Source organism: Phocoena sinus, chromosome 15, assembly GCF_008692025.1.
Source record: "Phocoena sinus isolate mPhoSin1 chromosome 15, mPhoSin1.pri, whole genome shotgun sequence".
In the NCBI taxonomy this organism is placed as follows: Eukaryota; Metazoa; Chordata; class Mammalia; order Artiodactyla; family Phocoenidae; genus Phocoena; species Phocoena sinus.
In genome coordinates, this window is record NC_045777.1 from 39,577,405 (window position 1) to 39,601,138 (window position 23,734).

The 23,734-nt window shown below is 43.1% G+C and overlaps 1 protein-coding gene across 2 annotated transcripts in view; it reads left to right on the top strand.

Annotated features, from left to right (window-relative positions):
* SPTLC3 (serine palmitoyltransferase long chain base subunit 3) overlaps nucleotides 1-23,734 on the top strand; it is a 125,840-nt gene that overhangs the window by 97,397 nt on the left and 4,709 nt on the right. For both annotated transcript variants that reach the window (XM_032603781.1, XM_032603782.1), the window contains 2 exons: nucleotides 16,332-16,467; nucleotides 21,638-21,767. In XM_032603781.1, the coding sequence (XP_032459672.1) occupies nucleotides 16,332-16,467; nucleotides 21,638-21,767 (266 nt within the window). The remainder of the gene's footprint in view (nucleotides 1-16,331; nucleotides 16,468-21,637; nucleotides 21,768-23,734) is intronic.

The following is a 23,734-nucleotide window of genomic DNA, read 5'->3' on the forward strand; positions in this document are numbered from 1 at the left end:
TACAGGATCCTCAAAAAATATAGGAATTTGACAGGATGGAATGCAATAGGCTGTTTTTCCTTTTTCATTTAATATATTTTCTGAATATAGTATTCTGGGATTATTGCTACAAAAAGATGACAAATAGTATTACCATCATCCTTCCTCAATCCTATTAGATATTATCCAAATAATTTCCTCAATTGTCCGCTTTCAATATGGAGACACAGGCTTTGGTGAACTATAGCAGGAAGACCAATAAGAGAAGGATGGGGAAACTGACTAAAAAATTAGAGCTAAGTACCCCAGCCATTGTGCCAGTACAGGAATTTTGCCTCGAGCTGAGCTTCCTTTGCCCTTTAGAAAATCAGAATTGTGATGAGCCCAAGATCTGAGGAGGAAGTATTAAATAGACATGCTCCCCAACAGAGGGCCTCCTCACACTAACTTTGTGAGGTTTTTTTTTTATTTCTTGCATGACTTGAGAGGTATTCAAAACATTCCATCTGTGAAGAAGCTGTTACTTTGGCCCTAGAATTCTGCTTGCACATCTCATGCTGCCTTTGGCAAGACTGAGGAGTGAAGACCCTCAGCTAATGGGATCGTTCTTTTTTCTTCTGAGTATCGGCCTCTGGGGTAGCGAGGCTCTCCATTCCTGAACTGGGGAGGTGATGTCTTTTAAATGTGCATTTGGTTATATAACGGTGTCACTACTTTATGGTGACATTGCCCATTCTAAAATTAAAACAGAGTATTCTGTCCCTTCACTGAAAGATCCCTGGTTCTAGTCCCTGAAAATATCTGAGGGGTTAAAGATCACTGTGGTTTCTGCGCAAAAAGGAACAGCAGTGGGAAGGGGGGGATGCATTCTGTTAGTGGATGAAATTCAGATCATGTTCAAAAACACAGATAAGTCAAAATCAAAGAAAACAATTGGAGTCCTCTCTGATTTCCAGCAGCTTCCACCTTCCCTCATTTTTCACCCCTTGACCACCACCCAGACCTTCTTTGTTCCTGACCCTGGACACAGATGCCCTTGTAGTTTCTGCTACTCCAGCTCACCTCTCAGAACAAACTCAGACCCAAACTTGGAGACCAGATGAAATCTGGACTCAGGACAGCTTGGAATGGGGGTTCATGCTGGAGTGACCCTTCTAGCACCTGCCACCAACCCAGAGAGACCATCCCTAACCACCCTTTCCAAAATACCACCCCCTCCCTTGTGGGTGACTCTATCTACTCCCTTATTCTGCACCGTTTTCCTTCATAGCACTTACCACCACCTAGAATTATGTACTTGTTTCCTTGGTTATTTTCTGTCTCCCCAGGAGAATACAAGTGACATGAGGGCAGGGACACTGTCTCCAACTTCAAACAGTATATGTTGGCTGCATGAATGATCCCATTTCAGTGTAAGGTTTGGCCATATCCCAGCAACGATTCATAAGGCATTGGTACCACCAATTGGTATTCCCTCTATCTAGAAGATTCTCATCTCTCCCCACAAACCCACTACACCCATTCTTTATCTCCTGAATCTCTGTTCAGCCTTCTAAGTCCCCTCACAGTGGCCACAGTCAAGAAATAATCCTTCCTTCCTCTGTCTCATGAAATCTTTGGCTCTTACGTTAGTCACACATACCCTAATCCAGTCCTCCAAATGGGTAGTGATTAATTAATTAATTGTGCCTTAAGCATCAAATATGTGAATGAATGAAAACTAAAAGACCAAATTTGGGGCTAAGCAGATTTCCTGGACAAGGCTTGAATTCTAATCACTCTCTATAAACAACTACAATATCATTTCTTTAGAGGTTACTTATGGAATTATTTTGGTTCAAATACTGGAGTTATAATCACTTCCTTGGTAGATAAATGCATAAGCCAAAATGTAGAGTTCCTTTCCTGTTCTTTTGAGAAATGAATGGTTTTACATTATTATATGTGCTAAGGCTTTGTCTAGACGCCATCTAATACAGAGGTGAGTAAGGCAGATAATTCAAGCCATTACTACCGAATAGCAGAAGCAAAAATGGAGTTTTTCCTTTAATTATCCAAGCAGTTAGCTGAATCCCTCACTTAAGGTTTCCTAGGGAGACACCATCCAAATCTCATAAATGCATTTGACTCACACAGTAGTCAGCAAAGACTGGGCACCAGCTAATCCTCTCTGTCCGAGTTGAAGTACATTTCCAAAACAGAGGTGAGCAGGTATTCTTAAGCATCCAAAAATGGCATTTTCCACTGAGTATGTTGGAGGGACCTCCTCCCCTCCTCTTTTCCATCTTCATGATGATTTGCACTTAGGGTCTTTTTCAATCAAGAGACTTCATGTTTTCATGACATTATTTGGTGACTAGTAATGAGAGGTTGAAAAAATAAAATTAACACTGAAAAATTAGAGTTTCCCTTTATCAGGGCACCATTTAGCCAATGAAAAGTAAAAGGGCATTAGGATTTTGAATCCTTGAAAATTTTTCATGGTATCTTTCTTACAAGGTCAGTATTAGTTAAGGTTAATTAGTTGTTGTAACAAATTCCAACATATAACACAATAGACATTGTTTTTGTTGCTCATATAGTGCCCAAAATGGGTGTAAACACAGCCTCTTTTCCATCTTGTGGCTCCTCCAACTTATGGCTTCCAAGAATGACATCAAAGGGGGTCGTGTGTATGAAGTTTTCAGGGGCCATAACTGGAATGGTATGTTTCGTTTCTGCCTACATCCTATTGCTGGGACTCAGTTACAGGAACTTGCCTAACCACAAAGCATCCTGGGAAATGAAGTTAACCGCCTGCCTAGGAGGGGGAAATGGGATTGGTCTTTGCCACAGGACTTAACCTCAGCCCAGGACATTCTTTCCCCAGTCTTTCTGATGGACGTATACTGTGGGAAGACATTGTATATTTTAGACAGTTTCCCAATCTTTCTCTATTGACTTAAAAAATAAACTCTTGACCTGGAGTGGAATAAAAGTAGCTCAAGGAAAAAGAAAAACAAAGTCCAAAAGACTGAAGACAAATCTCTTCCTTTTATAGGGACTCTGGGGGCTTCTAGTCTGGCTTTTACATAACCACTTCAGCTTCTTTCTCGTAGAACATAGTCCCAGGCCATGGCAGGTATTGAGATCATTGTCATTATGATGGTGCTCAATTCCCCAATGCTGTGTACTTTTTGGAGGCAGAAAATGGACCCTGGGCGTAATGCTTCCCCCGAGGAAGCTAAAAAGACATGAAATTGGAACAGCTCTGGAAGTCAGACCAGAACAGGAGAGAATGTATATTTTGGGAGTAGTAACACACTCTCAGAAAATCAGGCCATTTTTCTGAAAGAGAGGATGTGATGAGACAGAAAATTATAAATTGCTTCAGTATCAGAAAATTATAAATTGCAATTGAAAACATACAATTTAAACACATGGACATTTCGGTTCGTTATCTGAATCAGATGGCTTTATTTTGAGTCACCCCAACTCTCTTATTCAGCCACACTTTGGTTCTTTTGAGACCATGGACTAAAAGGAGGCTAAGAGGCTTTAAAAAGTATCAAACTTCTGATGTTCATCACATCAGCACCCAGCATGTGACTAATCAAGGTAAACTAGTCACAAGGGAAAACTGAATTCTAAGCGCAGGTAGAAAAATAAAACTAGCAACTTCATATCGAGATTGAATTTATATGAAAATATGATTCTACTCAACATTGCCTTAAGTATTCCATCTACTTTAGGAAGCACTAAAAGCTGTGTGCTTCTGTTATGTACATGTGGGCAAATGCACTCCACATAATTCATTCTGTACCATATCTGGGGTTTTATAAAAATGTTTTCCAAAGGCTTAAATTTCTGTTCTGTATTCAGTTCTTAGGAGAAGGAATTGAATAAAATGGCAAGGTCTTTCAAATAGCTTCATTAATTTATGAACCTCAATCATTTTTCTTTTCTTTACCCTCTGGAGAGGAAACTGAAGATAAAAGAAAAAAGAGTGAGACTTAAAATATAATGCGTTCACACTGGAAAATACAACCATGCCTCATTTTTAAATTATTTTGTCTGGATTATTTCATTCATCCTGATCATTTGTGAAATTTTATCATGAGATTGGCAGGTGAGGTACTGACCCTGCTTCTAACCCAACATGGACTTGGAGAAAGTGGCCCCCGCGCCTTCCAGCTGTGACCTTGGACCTTTGCTCTGGTCCCTGGAACAGGGCACACATATTTTTACACTTGAGTTTGATAGGTTTAAAAAACGGGAGTGACTAACTGGGAAGATTTAATGCTTTGAAGGGGGAAGGAAAGGAGTACACTGGGTGACAGCAATTCACTCTCCAGAGTGGAATTTTCTCACTTTCCTACTGTTTATATTTGACACGAGATCCATTCACAAACATCTCTTGTAAGATGTTGCTTCTCGGCAGGGCAAGCTCTTTGGGGGCTGCAAACTACACTTATCCATCCAACTATCAAGCTTATCTCGTGGCTGTTCTTACTGACTTACTCTTCACCGAGAATCTCTGTGAGGAAGAGACAGTGAGAACCGGAAAGGACTGTGATTAGGGAGATGATACTGTGATAATTAGACACAGAGTTTTCAAAGGTCATCTCAGCACCTACCTTGGCACAGAGTTCAGCGAATACAAACCTGACTTCCTCCAAGTTCTTTTCTCCCCCTAAACCCAGCCACACATCATTGGTTCTGTCCCTCTGAAGTCCCTCCATGAATGCAGAGGAGCCCATAGAGAATCCCACCCATAATGGGCCATCTGAGGCCCCTGGCATCCAAGGCCCATGGCATTGTTGAGGGAGGACCCAGCCGCTGCTTCCTAAATATATTTGCCACTTGGTTACCAGCTGGAGATGCAAAGAGAGGCAGAGAAAGAGACAGAAGGCACGGAGGGCTGCGTTTTCTAAATGGTTTCAAGCCACTGGCCTTTCAACAACAGCTAACGCAGAACAGATGGCTGTGCTACGCTCGGCTGGCTTTCAACTGAGGGGCTGCCTCTGTCCATGATTAATCACCTGTGCTGGGGGTTAAGAAAGTTCTACCTGGTTTTTGTGGGGGGGAACCTAAGGTTGGGGTCAGCAAGCAAAGTGACAGGTGTTGCCTCTCTGCCCTATTGCTGCTCACGTGCTTGTAGGACCACGCTGCGGGGAAGCGGGTGGGCATCCAATAAACAGAATTAGCCAACCTGTGGAGCCCCAGCTAGGAGGGGACGTTTGTCTGGTTGTGCAGAAATGGCTTGAAAAACGTTCCACCACGTTCTGTCCCTTCATTTACTTCGCCTTAAGAGTTAGCCAAGCGTAGAATTTTATGGCAGTTCAGTAAATTCTGCACTTGCTTTGAGGCCTTAAAAGATTTCCCCAGCAAGAGTGTAAAGAGAATCTGTTTGTCTTCTAGATGGCACTGGGGCAAAAGGATAACATGGCCACTTCCTTCCTCCCGTCCTACAAACAAGATATCCTTTTACACCATGAGTCCTCCAGAAGTTACCTCTTCACTCTTGTTTCCTCTGTGTGGATGGAGTCTGAGATGGGGGAGTTGTGATGTAGCACACATGGAATTCTCTGCTAGTTCAGTCCAACTGGAGAAGAACATGATTCCAGCTGCAGGATCTTTGAGGGTGAAGGGGAGTTACTCTTCCACATTGATCTTTGTTTCCTCCATCACGGGTTCATTTTCAGCTCAGCAGCAAAAACCCCAAAAGCGGGGGAGTGCCGTACCGCAGCCCAACTCTTGTCTGGAGAAGTTTGGGGAGAAAATCAGGTCAGCCACAGCCAGGGAGGATTAAGCAGGTGGATTTGTGGCTGGAGAAGGCCAGCGTGTGCTCTAGGCTAGACAGAATGTATTAGTTCTCTATTTCTACGTCACAGATGACGACAAACTTCGGGCTTCAAATGACATCCGTTTATTATCTCACAGTCTCCTGGGGTCGGGAGTCTGGGAAGTTTCTTCTCTGCTCAGGCCCTGGCAAGGCAGAAATCAAGTTGTCAGCAGCTTTTTTCTGCAGTTCACACTCCTCTCCCAGGCTCACATGTGGTGGTGGCAGAACTCAGTTTCTGGGGGTTGCAGGACTGAAGTCCCGGTTTGCTCATCAGCTGTCAGCTGGGGCCCCTCTCAGCCCCTGGAGACTTGAATTTCTTACCATGTGACCCCCTCCATCTTCAAAGCCAGCAGTGGAGAATCTCTTTCTTCAGAAAGAGCCCAGTCCTTTCTAAGAGCTCACGTGATTACGTCTTAAGTACTGGTTAATGTCACTAAAATGTATTTTGTTTTTGTAACTTAGGACTTTATGTAGTTAGATTTCCAGTGGTCATATGCTTCAACTTGAATACTGAGAATGAACATTATTCTGGTGAATATTTAATTCTGGGGGTTAAGAAAATATCAAAAGGCATGTCCTGGGCACCAAAACAAAAAAACAAAAGAAACTGAGGAGGGTACAGGAACAACCAGATTGGCTGTAGACACCACAGGTCACTTCTATTGATCTTAGAGGGCAAATCCAAGCAAGTCAGTTCAGTCTTTGGTGAAGACTGGAAACTAATAGTTTTCAATATTTTTTTGAACCACAGAATTTTTTTTTCAAATGAAATGTACGTGGAAGTCCATTTTATACACATTTGAAAAATTTTACAACACTCTTATAGGACTTAATTGTGTGCCAGACACTGTCCAAAGTGCTTAAAATCAAATCCTCATAACAGTATGAAATGGGCATCCTTCTCATTATTATTGTCATCGTCATTATTCCCATTTTACAGGTGAAGAACCTGAGCTGCAGAAAGATGAAATGCCTTGCCCAAGATGGCAGAGAGGATTTTGAACCCAGGAAAATTAGGCTCACGGTCCTTGAGCACTTGGCAGAGATGTTGTTGTCACGGAGACAGCTTGGAGGGTGGAGTGGTCCGATCTCCTGGCCGCTGAGCCCCTCCCTCAGTTTTTCCCTGCACCCCCTCCCTGAGGCTTCCTCAGTGCACACCCCGCCCAGCAGACACTTTGAAAACCAGAGGTTGAATCATGCGCACGCTGCCTCGATGGGGCCTCCTAGAGGCTACTTTCGTTTGCACTGTTTCTCAGAGCGCTTTCAGGGGACCCCCATTAACCCAATTCCTCAGCCAGGACCTCTCCTTTGACTTCTTGCCACAATCTTTGCTGAAGCACATCTCACCCACTTCTGCTGCCACCCTGGCCTCCTTACATGTCTGGCCACCTCTGGTTTTCCCCTTATCCTACTCCACGTACTATACACTATGACTTCCTCTTCCTAAACCCCCTCAGAACATGGCATATCCTGTTCATGATGCTGCCCTGGCTCCCTAGTGCCCACCACCTCTTAGGTTGGCATCTGCAGCCCTCTGGGTCTGATTCCACTGATCTTTCTCATGACTGTAAACCAAACGTTCTAGGCAAGTGAGATAACCATCCCTCCTGGCATACAAGGTGTTCACTTACCACTTCTAGGTCTTTGCTCCAAACTCCCAGAGCATTTCTTCCATGGGGCGTTCAATTTTCTACCGTCTGTGATTATTACATACTTTTTCTAGGCTATAAGCTCCTTGGAAATAATAGACATATTCATCTTTTAATTCTTTTAATTCTCCCCAACAGCCACTCACACAGAAAAGTACGAGACAACATTCTCCCCAAAGTGCTGGGAAATAGATTGTTATCATCCCCATTTAACAGATCAGTAAATTAAGGATCAGATACGAGTGACTTCCTCATCTCCATAGAAAAAAGAAAAGGGCAGATGGGAGCTGACACATGGACCTGTTGATGGAGGGGAAAAATGCAAAAATACTTGGAGACAAATTGCTCTCTGGAGGCTTCAGTTAGAATCAGCCTTATTATCTTCATAGAATCAACAACCACAACAGTTTATGACTACGAGTGATGGTTCAGAATTGGGGTGCACACCGCAGTGACCCAGGGGTAGGTTTTGTAAAAGGTCCACACCAGTCCTTCTGGAGCAGAATTTCTGCAGAAGAGGCTTACCTGTGAGTATCTCAGAAAAAAAAAAAAATTATGCCCTGAAGACTCTGGTGTGTTCCCCTGTTTAAGAACCACGAATTCGCAAGGCTCCCAAAGGCCCCAGCCTCCCAAATTACCCCATTCGATGTGTAAAACTCCATCATTAGAGACTTGCTAAGATACTGCTCTCTACTTAAATGCAAGTTAACGTTAAATCTTATCACTCATTCTGTAAGGATTCAAGAAGCACTACTATGTGACAGGCCGGCTGACTCTGTCTATATCCATCTTATGGCTCTTCTCATGTGTATATTATCTGATATCTGCTCTCTCTACTGTTAGGTTATTTCTTGCCAAATAGCCCCAGAATTTTTTCATCTTCTCCTCCATCTTAGCAGCTGGCTCTTGTACATAGTGAGTGCTTTTCGTTTGTGAAATGTATGAATCCATGAATCATGGGACTCACACCTCATCAGGAATGAGTTTACAAGCTTCTTTCAAGGAGCAGACTTTGATAGACTCTTAGGCACCGCCAATTTCCAGGTCAGCTGTGCAATGCATGAACAGTCTCCCAGCCTTGGTTTCCCCGTCTGTGAAGGGGGCCCAAAAGCACAGCTCCTGGCTCATAGTAGGTGCACAAGACATGTCCATTGTCACCTCTCCTTGTGGATTAAGCCCCTGACGGTGTATCTGAGCAGTGGGTGGGGAGGTGGAAACAGGGGCATGAAATCCTGTCGTGTAGACAGCCGTCCACCCTGACGTCTGGCCTGCCCACTCCGCTCCTGTGTGTGTTTCACAGGGGCAGGACTGAGCGTCCTGGACCGTCCTTGGCACACGAGTATGTGACTATAAAGCATGCTGTAACCTTGGAATCCAGACATCAAAAGGGAGAGCTTCAGTGCCTGATAAAAATATGTGTTCCTCTCAGCAAACCACTCCAAACGCTCTCTTCTCCATCCCACTGGGAAGCTTGTCACTGCTAATGTGATTCTTATGATTCTCGCTGCTCGGTAGCCTCTTGATCTTTCCTGAGATCTCTCTGCCCCGAGTGTGTAGGAAACAAAATGTCCTGTCTGCTGTCCAGAGCTTAAAATAACAGATGCTGGGTTCCTGCTGCCACATTGAAACTTTACTCCAAGGTCTCTCCCCAGCACCCCTGCTCCCGCCCCCTCCCCATGCCCGGAGCAGAAGCCTAGTGTGAGCACCAGACAAAGAAGGGAAAGGAGGCAAGGGGGCAGGGGTGGGGGGAGGGAGGCCTTCTCAGACCACCGTGGGCACTCTTGAGGATCAAACTGGTTGTTCAGAAAGATCGACTTCTTAAGTTGTGAGACATGTTTTAGGGAAAGATTCTTCCTATCTCTAAAGAAGAGAACCGCATTTCCCAAGCGTCACTGCCTAGGAGCATGTTCGAGGTTGTCCAGCCTGTATTCCGCACTGGTGAAAGGAGGGCGGTGTGTATTTCTGCATGTGCCTTTTTCTGCCTGGGAAATAATAAAATAAGTCCCCCCCCACCCCCGTGCCATCTGGGTCTATGCACGTTTCCTCTGTTAGAGAGCAAGCTTGCAAAGTCTGCAGAAAATAGAGTGTCGTTGGTATTGTCTTGCAAACTCATCAAATCCGCCTCTTTCACTCAGTCTTACAGGGGGAAATGCCTTTGTCCTCTTTTGCCAGCAGGTGATGTTTCGATGTTTCGACAGAGAAGATATTTTCCTTCTTTAGCTTTTGACAGGTCATTCTGGGAGTGTCTACTGTCCACAATTCCTTCTGGCCCTCTGGAGATTGAGTTGATCTGAGCATATTTTTGGAAATGCCACAGATGATTGTTTTTATTTGGGGATGGCATGGCTTTGTAGTGGTGACACTTTGGGTTTTATTTGTTTTCCTTCCCCTGCCCCAGCTGTTTTTGTTTTAATAACATTGGAGAGAAGGTTAAACCTAGTCCATCTCTCAAGTTGGCAGAGCTAGAAATCCAAGTGGGTAGAATGGCAACCTACAGGTCATCTGCCCAGCTGGGTCCATCCCTGATTTTATCCAGCCTCATGAGAGGGGCGAGGTTGACAGTGAGGTTGGTCTCAAGTCGAGTGAGCACTTTGGAGCCGATAACTGTCAGGGGAGCAAGTGATCCCACAAACATACCATTGGAGACCTCGAGCACTCAGTAAATGCTGGGATGTCATCTTGCCAAACAAGAGGCTAGGATATATGCCCATCTTTTACTTTCCATGTCCAACCAAAGAGCATGACTCAGCCAAGACACAGTCAGGCACCTAACACAGCCATGCATGGCCTTGCGGGTGAACTGGTAATGGCCATTGTTTCTGAGACATCTGAGTCTCCTTGGCTGCACCTGGTGAAATCCGAAACTCATGCTTGATCTCATTACCAGAGATGCTGATTTCATTGGTCTGGGGTACAGTCTGGGCATGGGATTTTGCCAAGCTCTCCAAATGATTTCAAGGTGCCACTGAGGCTACCCAGAACTATTGCTAACAGAAAAATGTAACTAACCTTTCAAGTACCTTTTTCCCAGACACAGTACTAAGCATGTTCCTGCATTAACCCTTTATTTCTCCCAATCTTCCTGTGAGATAAGCTTACGTATCGCTAGGTGAAACTGAGGTTTCGAAGCCTTACGTTGTCCAGGTGGAGTTTGGTTCCTAGTCCATTTAACTCCAAAGCTTGTTCCTTTTCCAGAGAACCCAGAATACAGCAAAATAAGATACTCGTATAAACTCTCCAGCACTCTACATAAGAGATCCGATCCTTCACTTATGTATCTGTGCGGAGCCTTCCCTGACTTCTATGTATTATAATAGGTGGAAGGAGAATCAGAAACTAATTAGGGACTTTGTGTATTGCAAAGGGAAGGTCACTGCCTTGCCCGGTCCCCATGCCATGCGTGGCCATCCCCGTATGAAAGAACAAGTGCTAAAAATTCCTTCTACTTGTATAAAGTGCTCTTCAAACAAGGATCTCAAAGCACAACGTAATTAATAAAATCACCCACATCCTGTAGATGAGTAGCGTTTTATATGTACAAATTTCTCTCTGCCCCCAGGCCCTCCAAGAGGAGGAGAATGTTTCCAATTTTCCAGAGTGAGCAATAGAGTAATTGAAAGGAGCTGTGTCTTGGCCAACTCAAAAGACCTCAAGGCATTTATAGTGACCCTATGTGAGAAAACATGGTGACCACGAAGTGTGTCATAATGGCTTGTCAGCCATGCTGTGCTAAATGGTTCAAAGAGGAAGAAAACAGGGCAAGAATTAAACATTCAGTTCTCAAGAGTCAGCTGCCCCTGCGATCGATATTCTGATCTGTTTGGTCAGCTCTCCAAAGGATCTAGAAGCAGTAAAATGATGACATTAGCTAGTGACCCAGTTACTTGGGTTAATCAAGGCAGAGAGGACAGACGGGGCCAATTAAGTAGCCGGGCAGCCCAATGATGGATGAGTCATTATGGGCAAGTGCAAAGATAATGCCATTGGGAAAAGCAATTTAAGTCATTCATGCATTTCCAGGCCAGGAAATCCTTCTAGTCTGTGAGGGGGATCATTTAGGAATCATCAGACTCAGCCTGATGAACTCATCTATTCATTGTGCAACTAACAATCAACAGAAGAGCTGAACACACGGGGGACAAGCCATATGGAATGCATTTTGGTAGCTGGGATGTATATCTGTGCCTTCATTTGAATCACCTTCTTTACTTTTGTTTGTTTGTTTTTAATTTTATCGGAGTAGAGTTGATTTACAATGTTGTGCTAGTTTCAGGTGTACAGCAAAGTGATTCAGTTATACATATATTCATTCTTTTTAGATTTTGTTCTCATATAGGTTATCACGGAATATTGAGTAGAGTTTCCTGTGCTATCCAGTAGGTCCTTGTTGGTTATTTTGCTTCTATATAGTGGTGTGTACATGTTCATCCCAAGCTCCTGGCTTATTCTTCACCCCCCCCCCCAACATTTCCTCTTTGGTAACCATAAGTCTGTTTTCAATATCTGTAAGTCTGTTTCTGTTTTGTAAATACGTTCATTTGTATCTGAATCGCCTTCTTTAAAACAGGTCATACTCTAGCCCCTCTTCTGTTTTTTTTTTTTCTTTCTAATTGGAGTATAATTGCTTTGCAATGCTGTGTTAGTTTCTGCCGCACAGCGAAGTGAATCAGCCTTATGCATACACACATCCCCTCTTTTCTTTTCCTTCTCCGGTCCCCAATCTCTCCCTACTCCTTACGTTCTCATCTCCCTAAACACACACAGTTTCAAAGTGTATGGATGATAGCTTTATTTTTAAGTAATGACAAATATTTTCCTTCCTCACTGCTAGTTCTGTCCTTCAAATAGGTTGCTCTCTGTACACATACAAGTTTCCAAGGGACACTTCAGCATGTTACAAAACTGTTCTTTTTTTTTTAAGCACAAAAGAGGCTTGTGTCTATGCAACAAACTTTATGCAAATGGGAGGTTGGGGGGGTGGGATGAACTGGGAGACTGGGATTGACATATATTCACTAATATGTATAAAATAGATAACTAACAAGATCATGCTGTATAGCACAGGGAACTCTATTTCACTTTGCTGTACAGTAGAAAGTATCACAACATTGTAAAACAACTCTACCTCGATTTAAAAAAAAATTTACGCAAATGGTCTACACTTCTCCAAATCCTTTACTTGTATTCATGTTGCAAATCTGGAATTTTAGGGGAGAGGACTTATCTTATTTTTAAGGAGGTGGGTAGGAAACTAAAAGCCCATATGAATTAAAGTAAACCATACTTGCAACTACCTGTTTCTTTAAAATGAAAGTCCTAATCAGGAACCCCCAGAAAAAGGTTATCCATGACTGCCATGTTGATAACTCTAATGAACGCTAGTTCTTCTCCTGACTTACCTTCTCCCTCTCTGATTTCTCCTGTTTGTCTCCCTTTTAAGCTCATTCTCTCTTATCAACCATTCAGTGTTGGATTCTCTAAACACTGTATTCCTGGTTTTTTTCGACAGTTGACTCATTGTTCCATTCTCGTCTTGCCCTACACTCAACCACATCTTGCTGGTTCCCAGCCACTCTGTTTTCTACAAACTACAGTAGCATTGCATCTGTTTCCTGTGCCAGGAATTCTCTCCTCTGGTTCTTTATCTTGTTAACATTTGTCCATCCTTCAGATCTCAGCTCACTCATCATATATTGACTTCCTCACACTTGGACTCTCTACTATGGACTCTCATAACACCACATAGCATTCTTTACCACACTCATCAGAGTTGCAACTTTATATTCATTTGTGTGATTTATTTGATTAATGTCTGTCTCCCCCATTAGCCTATAATCTCTTCCCCGTTTCTGTTTCTTCTCTCCCTGTTGCTATTGACCAACCTTGCACTGCCCACTTCTCTTCTTCACGGGCTACCATAGCTTCTACTGACCAATGGCTTCCTCTATCTCATAGATTCTGATAATACACTTTTCTCTCAGTCCCCCTCAATTTCTAGTCTTCCTCCAATTGTTGGTTGTCTCTAAATTTTTTTACATTCACACTCTACCAGCAAAACAATCTTATTGGTTTGATTCATATGTACGATCTCTTCGGCAAACTTCTCATGACAGACCAACTCATGGCTCCCTGGGCAACACTCGAATGGACTTCCCTAGGGTCAAGCATGTCCTGCATCCATGGGCTGTAGCCAACATAGTGGACAGGTCAGCTTTCCTGAGAGAGTACGATAAATCAGATACTTTCTCCATCACAGTCCGCTTGCTGAGAACTGGCAGAGCTGGGGAGGGATATTCCTGGAGAACCAGGATTGGGGAAAGAGTAAAGAGTAGAAACAGAAAACAAGCAGGGACAATTGAGGCATTCAACAACCTCCTCCTTGGTTGGTGTTCCACTCAACGAAACCACCATTCCTAGGCATACATTGTTAACAAATTTAAGATGTCACAGGAGTCAAGTCCATTTATATCTGATGAGCAAAGTAAAACTCTCAACGGAAGATCTGAAGTATTTGGGGAGTGATAGAACCCAGTGAAAAATGTCAGATGATTAGATTTTAAAAGCACCTTGGAAGGGTAAAGGCCTGTCTACTTCTGGTTCATAGTTACTCCTTGGGAGCAGCCCTTCAGGCCCCAAAGTGAAGGGGTTCACCGGTCCTCCCTTGTGGCAGGCCCTGGACTCTAGTCTTTGATGCTGTACCCCATGCCCTTACCACATGAGGCTACCAAAATCTTGTTCAGCCCTCAATCTCTCAACTGGCTCTACTAGAAAAAATTGGTATAACAATGATCATAACAGCAGTTAGAAATGAGTTTTACTGAGCTTGAGGAGAAGAGATGGCCACCATCCTTTATCTGGGTGGACATCATCAATTGCTTCTCTTGGACAGAGCAACATACTGTAGGGTTAACAGCACAGATTCCAGAACCAACTGCCTGGGTTCAAATTCTGGCCCTGCTTCCTACCAATTATGTGAACTTGGGTAAGTTACTTGTCTCCTCCTCATGTATGACAAGAGATTATAGCATCTACCTCAATATAGTTGTTGTGAGGACTAAATAAATCATTAAATGCCAAGTGCTTATAACAAAGTTGACATTACATATCTGTGAGCTACAATAATTATTGCTGTTGATATTACTATTGTCCTTAAGAAGTCACCTCATCCAATTATTGGCCACCTGTATTACTCAGGACATATCAGCTCATATTCTACTGACATATCAGTAGAAATTCAGCTCAACGTAGCTTCAGTAAGAAAAATAAATGTAATGGTTCACACAGCAGGGTAAGTCCAAAGGATGGACTCACTTAGGCACCGCCAGACCCAAGAGTTCCAATGATGCCATCAAGACTCTTGCTGTCTTGTGCCTTGGCTTTCTTCTGAATCAGCATCATTCTCAAGCAGGTTTCCTCCGTGGTGGCAAGGATGTAGCTTGAAGATGACCTTGTTTTTACACTTCTTCCTCAGTGGATTTGAAAGATTGGTAGGCTCTGGTTGTGTTCCATCAATGACCCAATTATCAGGGGGGTGGAGTATTCCAATAGGCCAGATCTGGGTCACACAATACCCCTGTAGCCAAGAGGAAAGGTGGAGCCAACTCTACCTGAACATCATGGTCCCCTGGAGGAAGGATGCTGAGCAGGAGATACCCACTGCTCAACCCTTTGTCAAGGCACGGTCTGGGGCCATGTCTCCAAGAAGAAACTAGAAAACTGTGATGACATGTTTATTGAAATTTTTATCCATTTTCCATCTAAAGAGTTACAAACACACTCGGGAGTGATGTTCAAAATATTGAATAACTGGTAGAGTAAGAGTTGATCAGTTTGAATGGATGCCTGACCAGTAAGAATGGAGGTCAGCTGTATCAGCAAATTCCTGCTGAATGGCAGCGCTGCATCAAATGCAAACATTGGACTGATTTCTCAGGGACTTAAATATCCAATCCTATTCAATCTTCCTTATTGAGCAAACACTCTCTAGCTTTGGCTAGTTTACTCACTTACCTGATTAGAGGCAGAACTGAATAGACAGATATCTCCAGAACTCTTTCTACTCTTCAGTTCCCTTTGGTCATCTCATAATGTGTGTGACCTTCCCACTGGGATACGCACTTAAGACAGAAGATAAGCTTTTGAGCTAAAGTACCGATAACCTTGAAATGGGCACATGTACCTTGCTTGACCTTCTGTTGGGGGCCAACCCTGTCATTTTTTCTGTCTGGAGAAAGCAGAGGGCCCCCTCTTCCCTTTCCTCTATTACTCTATCACCACTGAGTGCCTCACAAAATAGTCCCAGTCTCCAATGGATCTATCTGTCCAAGGATATGCTACCCCTTCAAATTCAGATTGGATGAAGCTTTCTTTGATTAGAGACCTAGATGAAGGGTTACTTAAAGGGCCAGCTCAGCTTGGCTAAAAGGCCACAACCAACAACTGGTATGGGGTGGAGTGTGTGTGTGTGTGTGTGTGTGTGTGTGACTTCTTGTCACACTCTCTTCCCTTGAACTAATGTGCCTATAGTACTTAGCAGAATCCACACACAATAGGTGTCTAGTAAATGATAGTTCATCTCCTTCCTTCTTGCTAGACACCCTTCCTGCTCCCCTACTGCCCTGCAGCCTAGCCTGGCTTTGGTTGCCAGCAGTACCCAGCAGCACCATTCCCCCGGATCCTGCCTTCTAGACTCAGGGCAGATCCCAGGCACCAGTGCCCACACCTGCTCACCAGGAGATATTTCCCTACCCTACTTTGACCCCCTTCCAACTCTTAATGCAGGACTGCAGAAAGACTTAGGAACACTTGCCAAGACAGTCTGACCTTTGCTTCCCTTTTCCGGGTGGGAATTGATGGATTTCATGCCTGTTTCCTTTCAGGGTTGCAGAGAGTACAGCAACTTGCAGAAAACACAAGATACTTCAGACAGAGACTGAGTGAAATGGGATTCATTATCTATGGCAATGAGGAATCTCCCGTTGTTCCCCTGCTCCTTTACATGCCTGCTAAAGTAGCGTGAGTATCCAGCGGACTCCCAGAATAACACCTAAGCTCCAAGGTGATCTGACAGAGATGGTGCTTTTGACACCACGGGGCTCTTTCAGCATAGGTATTGCTTTGCACTTTGAGCGGGACGCCGAGTTCAGAATTCACTTGTCCAGCTTCTCAGAAGCTACCTGCCTGCCCATCAGCAAGACCTTTTCACAGATCTTGTGGGAAGGGAGCCAGGTACTGCGGCCCATCATTTCCAAGCTCTGTGAATTGGGTGGAGTCACTTATCTCAGGCCTCAGCTGTAAATTGATGGTGATCCTGCACTTCTTCCTGCCCCCAAGATCTTTCTCAGGGAGAACCTCAAAACACCATCTCTCCCAACATTCAAAAGCAACATTACCAGGCTCTATGCTTTCTCCCATTGCACTCTCACAGCCATCCTCAAAAGAAGGCACCCTCATGTGTGGGAAAACTGAGGCTGAGAGCAGTTAAATAGCTTCCCAAGGCCATACCGGTCAAGCAGTAGCAAAACCAAGAGGCAAACCCAAACCTAGGCTTACTCCAAAGCTCTTGCTCTTAACAAAAAATGTTAACACCACTCCTGTAAGCTTATTTGGGGTTGTTTTCCATCGATTGCAACTCTGAGGTTGAGCATTAGTAAAAACTGCATAAAGAGGAAAAATGACTTTTCTCAGTATGGCACAGATGAATTTATACATGAGCCATCTCCAATCTGCTAGAGAATAATTAACTCTGTTGTTAAAAGGAAGTTAATTAAACTCCTTTCTAGTATAAAATGTTTGTGTATCTGATGAAGCACATGGTAGAAAGTAATTCTCAACAAATGTTTATCAGATTCTAGACATCCTGACACTCCTTTAACACAACCCCATTGTTGGAACTTTCCGTTTGATTCTCTTAACAGTCGAAGTAGATTGGCAGAGTATTAGACGTAGTATAGAAAAGAAGTTCTGGAGCTATTAGTTGAAAACTCATGACGGATAGGACTGAGTTATATGTTCCTAAAAGATGGATTTTTTGGAGTACACTTTTGGGTCATTTCACCACAGCAAAATAATAAGCAGTTAAAACACACACATGAGTTGCCCCATGCACCACAGCCGTCCACCACTCAGCCCTTTGTTCATAGATCTGGATCAGGAAATCAATGCCTGGAGTAGCCAAGAAGACAGTGTGCTTCAGAAATGTCATAGGATACTTCTCTGTGCTAATGGCAGGAAGGAGTGACAATGGTGATTCCAACTGGCAGATAACCCCAAACCCTTTACCATCCGATCTTGGATGACAGGAAAGAAAACCCACGTTTACTCAGAGTGGTTGGGGAAACGGTATGTTCTGACCCTACATGTAGTCCATGCCTGTCTAATATTTTATGATTAGCTCAAATGAAGACACCAATAGTAAACTTGTTTCATTTTAGAGAGTGTCAACACCAGAGGGTGGTGGTAGGGAGTGTGCTGGATACTTCTGACTTTGATGATGGAAGCTGGAATTAGAACCTCAACAGGCTGGGAACATGAATCCATCCAATGAGAAGAGTCCATGAAGAATAAAAACAAATGCATTTCAATGCAAGAATTCAAGTGCACGATGACAGAACAAAAGAGAGAGTTCCCCTCCTCCTTTATATGCCAGGAGTCCTAACTAGACAAAGCTAATGTAAAAAAAGGAAAATTAAACTGAGAGGGAGTTTCCTGGAAAACTTATGTTCTAAGGTATAATGAGATGTTTGGAATGAAAAAGAAATTTGACTCTGCCTCTTCCTAGCTGGGGGATCTAGGGCAAGTTAACCAACCTTCTGAAGCCCCACTTTTCCCATATTGATAATGGGATAGAATAGGACCTATTTCCTAAGATCATTTGAAGATTAAACAAGATGAAGTCTATCAGCATTTGGCATGTCATGTCTTAACATAAGAGCTACTCAGTGTTGGCTGTTATTATTAATAGTATTAATAATGTATATAAAGCACTTCAAATAGTAATTGACTAAGCACTCAATCAGTGGTAGACATCATTATTACTACTACTACTACAGCTACAATGATGATAATTGTTCGTTTCAACAGAGTATAAGATTGAGTCATCGTGGTTGCATGGCTAAGGAGGCGCTAACATTGCTGGATGTTACTTATATGCTAAGAAAGGCTCTTAAACCCAGTTGTCACCCATTGAAGGTGGGATGCTTAGCCCTGGTTTACAACTGAAGACACCTAGACACCCCAAAGTCAACCTACTTTCTCAGGGTCACTCACATTGTAGGTACTAGAGGCCAGAATTCAAACCAGTTGCATTTGCCTCCTAAACCAGTGCTCTCTTCAACGCACAACACAGCCCATAGGGGAAAAATACACATCTCTTTAAAGCAATGCCGAGTATAATTTAACCCTCTTTAATGTCATCACTGGTGAATCAAAAGGCATCCATTATGACAATGGGAAAAAAATCTAATTATTTGGGTTGTTAAGAAAACATAGAACAGGTTAGTTACAAAGGTTAATATTGTCTAATGTTGGCAGGAGTTACTGCTGCCCAATCCTGTTTCCTGCACTGATATTTCTTCAATGGAAAGTTGAAGGCAGAGAACCTTTTGAAATGGAGTTAATTGGCTAAGCCAGTGTATGAGCACTTGTTTCAGTTTGCTCATTTAAAAACTTTTGATTTTTCTCAAAAAACTGTGATTACTCCATATTTCCACCTACCACAGAATGGAGACATTATCTCCAGCCAGGTATCCTTTTGGATAAAGTCCTGTTTGCAATTCTACCACTGGAATCTTCTATGGAGTTTAGCATAATGCGATTTCACCCATAAAACATTCACTTAAATAATCAAGAATATATTGTATTTACTATTTGGTACAGGGTTGACATTTTCCATCCTCAGGCCTCATCATACACTCGGAGGATGGTGGTGCAGAAAATGCAGGGATGCTGCATGCAATGCAAAGCTAATGTTGTATTATTATTATTCTTATTCACATAGTTTAGCGTCTTTCAGCCTATGCCATCTCTAATTTGCTTTGGGGAATACAAACCCAGAGGCGATCGCATACATTAGCTGAAGGAGGCTAGGTTTAGTAGTGTAAGTTTTAAACTTAGAACTGCTCCGGGGAGGCCTCAGGTTAGCCTAATGAATCAACAGTCATATATTTCGCTCTACATTCTTTGGCAAAACTTACTTCCTCTGGTACAAAGAGAAGAGTGCAGACAGTGAAAATGGTCTTTGGGGAGTTCCGAAAACCGGCCCGATCATGGGTCAGGTGGTTTGGACTCTAGCAATAAAAGCACTTGACTTGTTTCTCAGACAATTACGAGCTCTCACCCTGTGCAGTTCCGTGGGCAGCCTTCCATAGGGTGATCGAGAAAAAGAAAGAATGGCTGTTTTCAAGCTTCCTCAGTTAGAAAGCTCCATCTCCTTGTAAACTTCGCAATCCAAATCAAAGGCTATATCTTGCCATGGCCAAGCCAGGGGGCCAGAGAGGCTGTGTGTTTGGTAGTTCTTGCGATCTCCATTGCTTTCTTTGATAACCTGCGTTCTGCACGAGGAAACCAAAAGGCAGACAGCTAAACGGGAGGAGAATGAAAGACCCCTGTGTCGCGGATTCTTCCTGAGTTACGTACGACTCAAGGTTTCTGTGGTGCTGTCAGCTTCCAGCCTAAAATAAGACACCAGCAACCTCTTAATGCTAAGAACAGATCTGAGACATTTATCCTACTTGAGGGCAAAGCATATTAGTGATTAAGGATTCCTGCGGGGAGCAACGGAGCACAAAGGGGAAAAGGCTCACTGGGGTGCACATGCCTGGGTCTGACATTGGATCTCAGAGCAAGAAGTTTACAGACTTTGAGAGCTGGGTATTCTAGAATCGTTACTGAGATTAGCTCTGAAATAAAAAGAGGCTAGAAGCGGTTAAGGGGAAGGAATCATAGCTTAAAAAGGTTTTACTCAGTATCAAAGAGCTTTGTAATTCTATGACCTACAGTTTCCAGGTTGCTTCTACCGACCAGCCTCTGTGTGTGTGCATTTCTCTCCCTCCCTCCTTCCCCATCCCTCCTTAATCCAGTCAATGGGTTTATTATCCCTGAACATACACATAACAAATGAGGAGACCCTTGCTATTTCCTGTCTTTGGCTTGATGGAAAATAAAATCTTTGTCTCTGGAAAGATAACATGGCTTGGGATTGGCTCCTGCAGACCCTCTGACCCTGATCCTGAAATTATAGTCACGAAGTAGAGGCTTCTTAAAATTTCCACACCGTATTATCAGTATTAAGTTTTTAAAGCATATAGGTATGCATCTAACATACTCTTTCTTCAGGTAATTGCATTGAGTAATGGTTTTTATTCCTTAGGAACCCTGCAGACAAAAGATTTTACATATGTGCAGACTTGTTAAACCAGGGTCACATGCACCAGTATTTTCTGCTCAATGTCAAAGACTCTGTGCACGTAACTGTCTAATGAGTGCGCCATACCCCACAGTACACACACTCAGGGATGGGTACCATCAAGTGACTGGCTGCCACATTTCCTTATCGGTTGTATCTGAGAGAAGTTTCATTTCTTCAGTCATCTTCTACTTACTTTAAAAAAGTAGGGACGGGCGTCCCTGGTTGCGCGGTGGTTGAGAGTCCGCCTGCCAATGCAGGGGACGCAGGTTCGTGCCCCGGTCCAGGAAGATACCACATGCCGCGGAGCGGCTGGGCCCGTGAGCCATGGCCGCTGAGCCTGCATGTCCGGAGCCTGTGCTCTGCAGTGGGAGAGGCCACAACAGTGAGAGGCCCGCGTACCGTAAAAAAAAAAAAAAGTAGGGACTTCCCTGTTGGTCCAGCGGGTAAGACTCTGAGCTCCCAATGCAGGGGGCCGGGGTTCAGCCCTGGTCGAGGAATTATTGGGTTGGCAAAAAGATTCGTTCACGTTTCTCCGTTACATCTTATGGAAAAACCCTAAAGAACTCTTTGGCCAACCCAATAGATTCCACATGTCACAACTAAGAAGCCTACATGCTGCAACTAAAGATCCCGCATGCCACAACTAAGACCCAGTGCAGCCAAAATAAATATAAATTAAAAAAAATAAAAGTCAATTAGCCACATTCCTTTTTTTTTTCTTTTTGCAGTGTAATTTTGTCATCTCTCAGTTAACCTCCTTTTTAACATTTCCCTTAGGGCTTTTGCAAGGCATCTATTAAAGAGAAAAATCGGCGTGGTGGTCGTTGGATTTCCAGCTACTCCCCTTGCAGAAGCCCGGGCTCGGTTCTGTGTTTCAGCAGCACATACGCGGGAGATGTTAGACGCAGTAAGTACTCCGCAGCCCAGCAGAAGCAACAGGATGGGGTCCTCGGATTCCGAGCACGTTCTTTTACTGGGCTTGCTTGGGTTTCCCTGGGTTTCTCTTGGATGGTTTAAGAAAACAACACTAATAACACTCACTGCTAAAAAATAAAAATAAAAAATAAGGGTATCCTAACAATGCCCAATAATGTGATCAACTCAGCAGATAGAAAAGGAAATCAGCTCAGTGAAGACTTGAGTCAAGTCGGTGTTTTGGTTTCATAGCAAAGACCCACTGAGTAGCCAGACATCTTGCTCTTTGCTTGTTCTTAAAGGCAGACGCTGATCTCACGTGCTATTTCAGCAGTGACTGCCTGCATCCTGGCACTGCTCACAGCCACCACGTCCATCACAAGAAAATATGACCCAAATAAGCCACATGTTGGAAAACCAACAACAAAGACAGATCTGTCATATAAGCTCATCCTACGTGAGGTGTAAAGGATTTCAAAACCACATTTCATTGTCCTTGGATTTCGATCTCTGTGTGAATGAATAATATCAGAGAACCAAGCCAGGTCAGTCAGTTTAGGGTTGATGAAACTGTCTTATAAAATCAACGCAGTTTAGCAAACACTATCAGGTGTCTGCTCTATGCAAAACCCTGGGGCAAAAAGTCTAAGAGAACATACTATAAGTAAGCACTTCATAATAATATCAGACAGAATAAATTCATCTCGAAAAAGAAATATAGACAACTGCATGAAGGTGGAGTGGGTTATTATGGAGCTATTTGAACAAAACAAGAGACGACAAGGTCAAGGGCAACGGAAACAAAAGAAATGGATCTAGGAATAGACGTTATGCATGCATGAAGCTGCCAAGACTTGGCCAATATTGGATGCAGGGCACATATGGGGTGAGGGAATCAAGAATAATCCGAGGTCTCTAGCCCTCTAGCAAATAAAGAACGGCAAAACTAAGCACGTATATGAGATAAGGTATATGGCAAGGAACAGCATAACACCAACAGGACTGGGGGAATAAAACGAGCTCACTTCTAGACATGTTGGGATTACAAATCTATGGGCCAGCTGTGAAAAAGCAAACTATTATATATAGGATGGATAAACATCAAGGTCCTACTGTATAGCACAGGGAACTATATTCGATATCCTGTGACAAACCATAATGGAAAAGAATATGAAAAAGAATATGTGTGGGTGTGTGTGGGTGTGTAACTGAGTCATTTATACTTCAATAAAATTTAAAGAAAATAAAATCCAATTCTGGAGTTTAGGAGAGTATGCAAGCCTGGAGCTGCTGTAATCTGAGGAGCTAAGGGATCATTAAAGTCAATGGTAGAAAATATAATTGTCCAAATATAAGTGAATGGGCCAAGCGCAGACTCCCCCTACATCCCTGGTTGGATATAGGAATCACAGACGAGGAACTGGGCTTAGATGGAGCTAGATCAATTGGAAAAGTCATAAGCTAGTGTAGTGCTCAACACAGTAAAAAGGAAAAAGCTTCAAGGACGGGGAGGATCAAATGTCCCTGCAATTTTTTTAGATTCTACGTGTAAGCGATACCATATGATATTTGTCTTTCTTGTCTGACTTACTTCACTCAGTATGACAATCTCTAGGTCCATCCACGTCACTGCAGATGGCATTATTTTGTTCTTTTTTATGGCTAATATTCTATTGATGAACCTGTTTACAAAACAGAAATAGAGTCACAGATGTAGAAAACAAAGTTATGGTTACCAAAGGGGAAAGTGGGGGGAGGGATAAATTGGGAGATTGGGATTGACATATACACACTACTATGTATAAAATATATAACTAATAAGAACCTACTGTATAGGACAGGGAACTTTATTCAATACTCTGTACGACCTATATGAGAATAGAATCTAAAAAAGAGTGGATATATGTACATGTATAACTGATTCACTTTGCTGTACACCTGAAACAAACATAACATTGA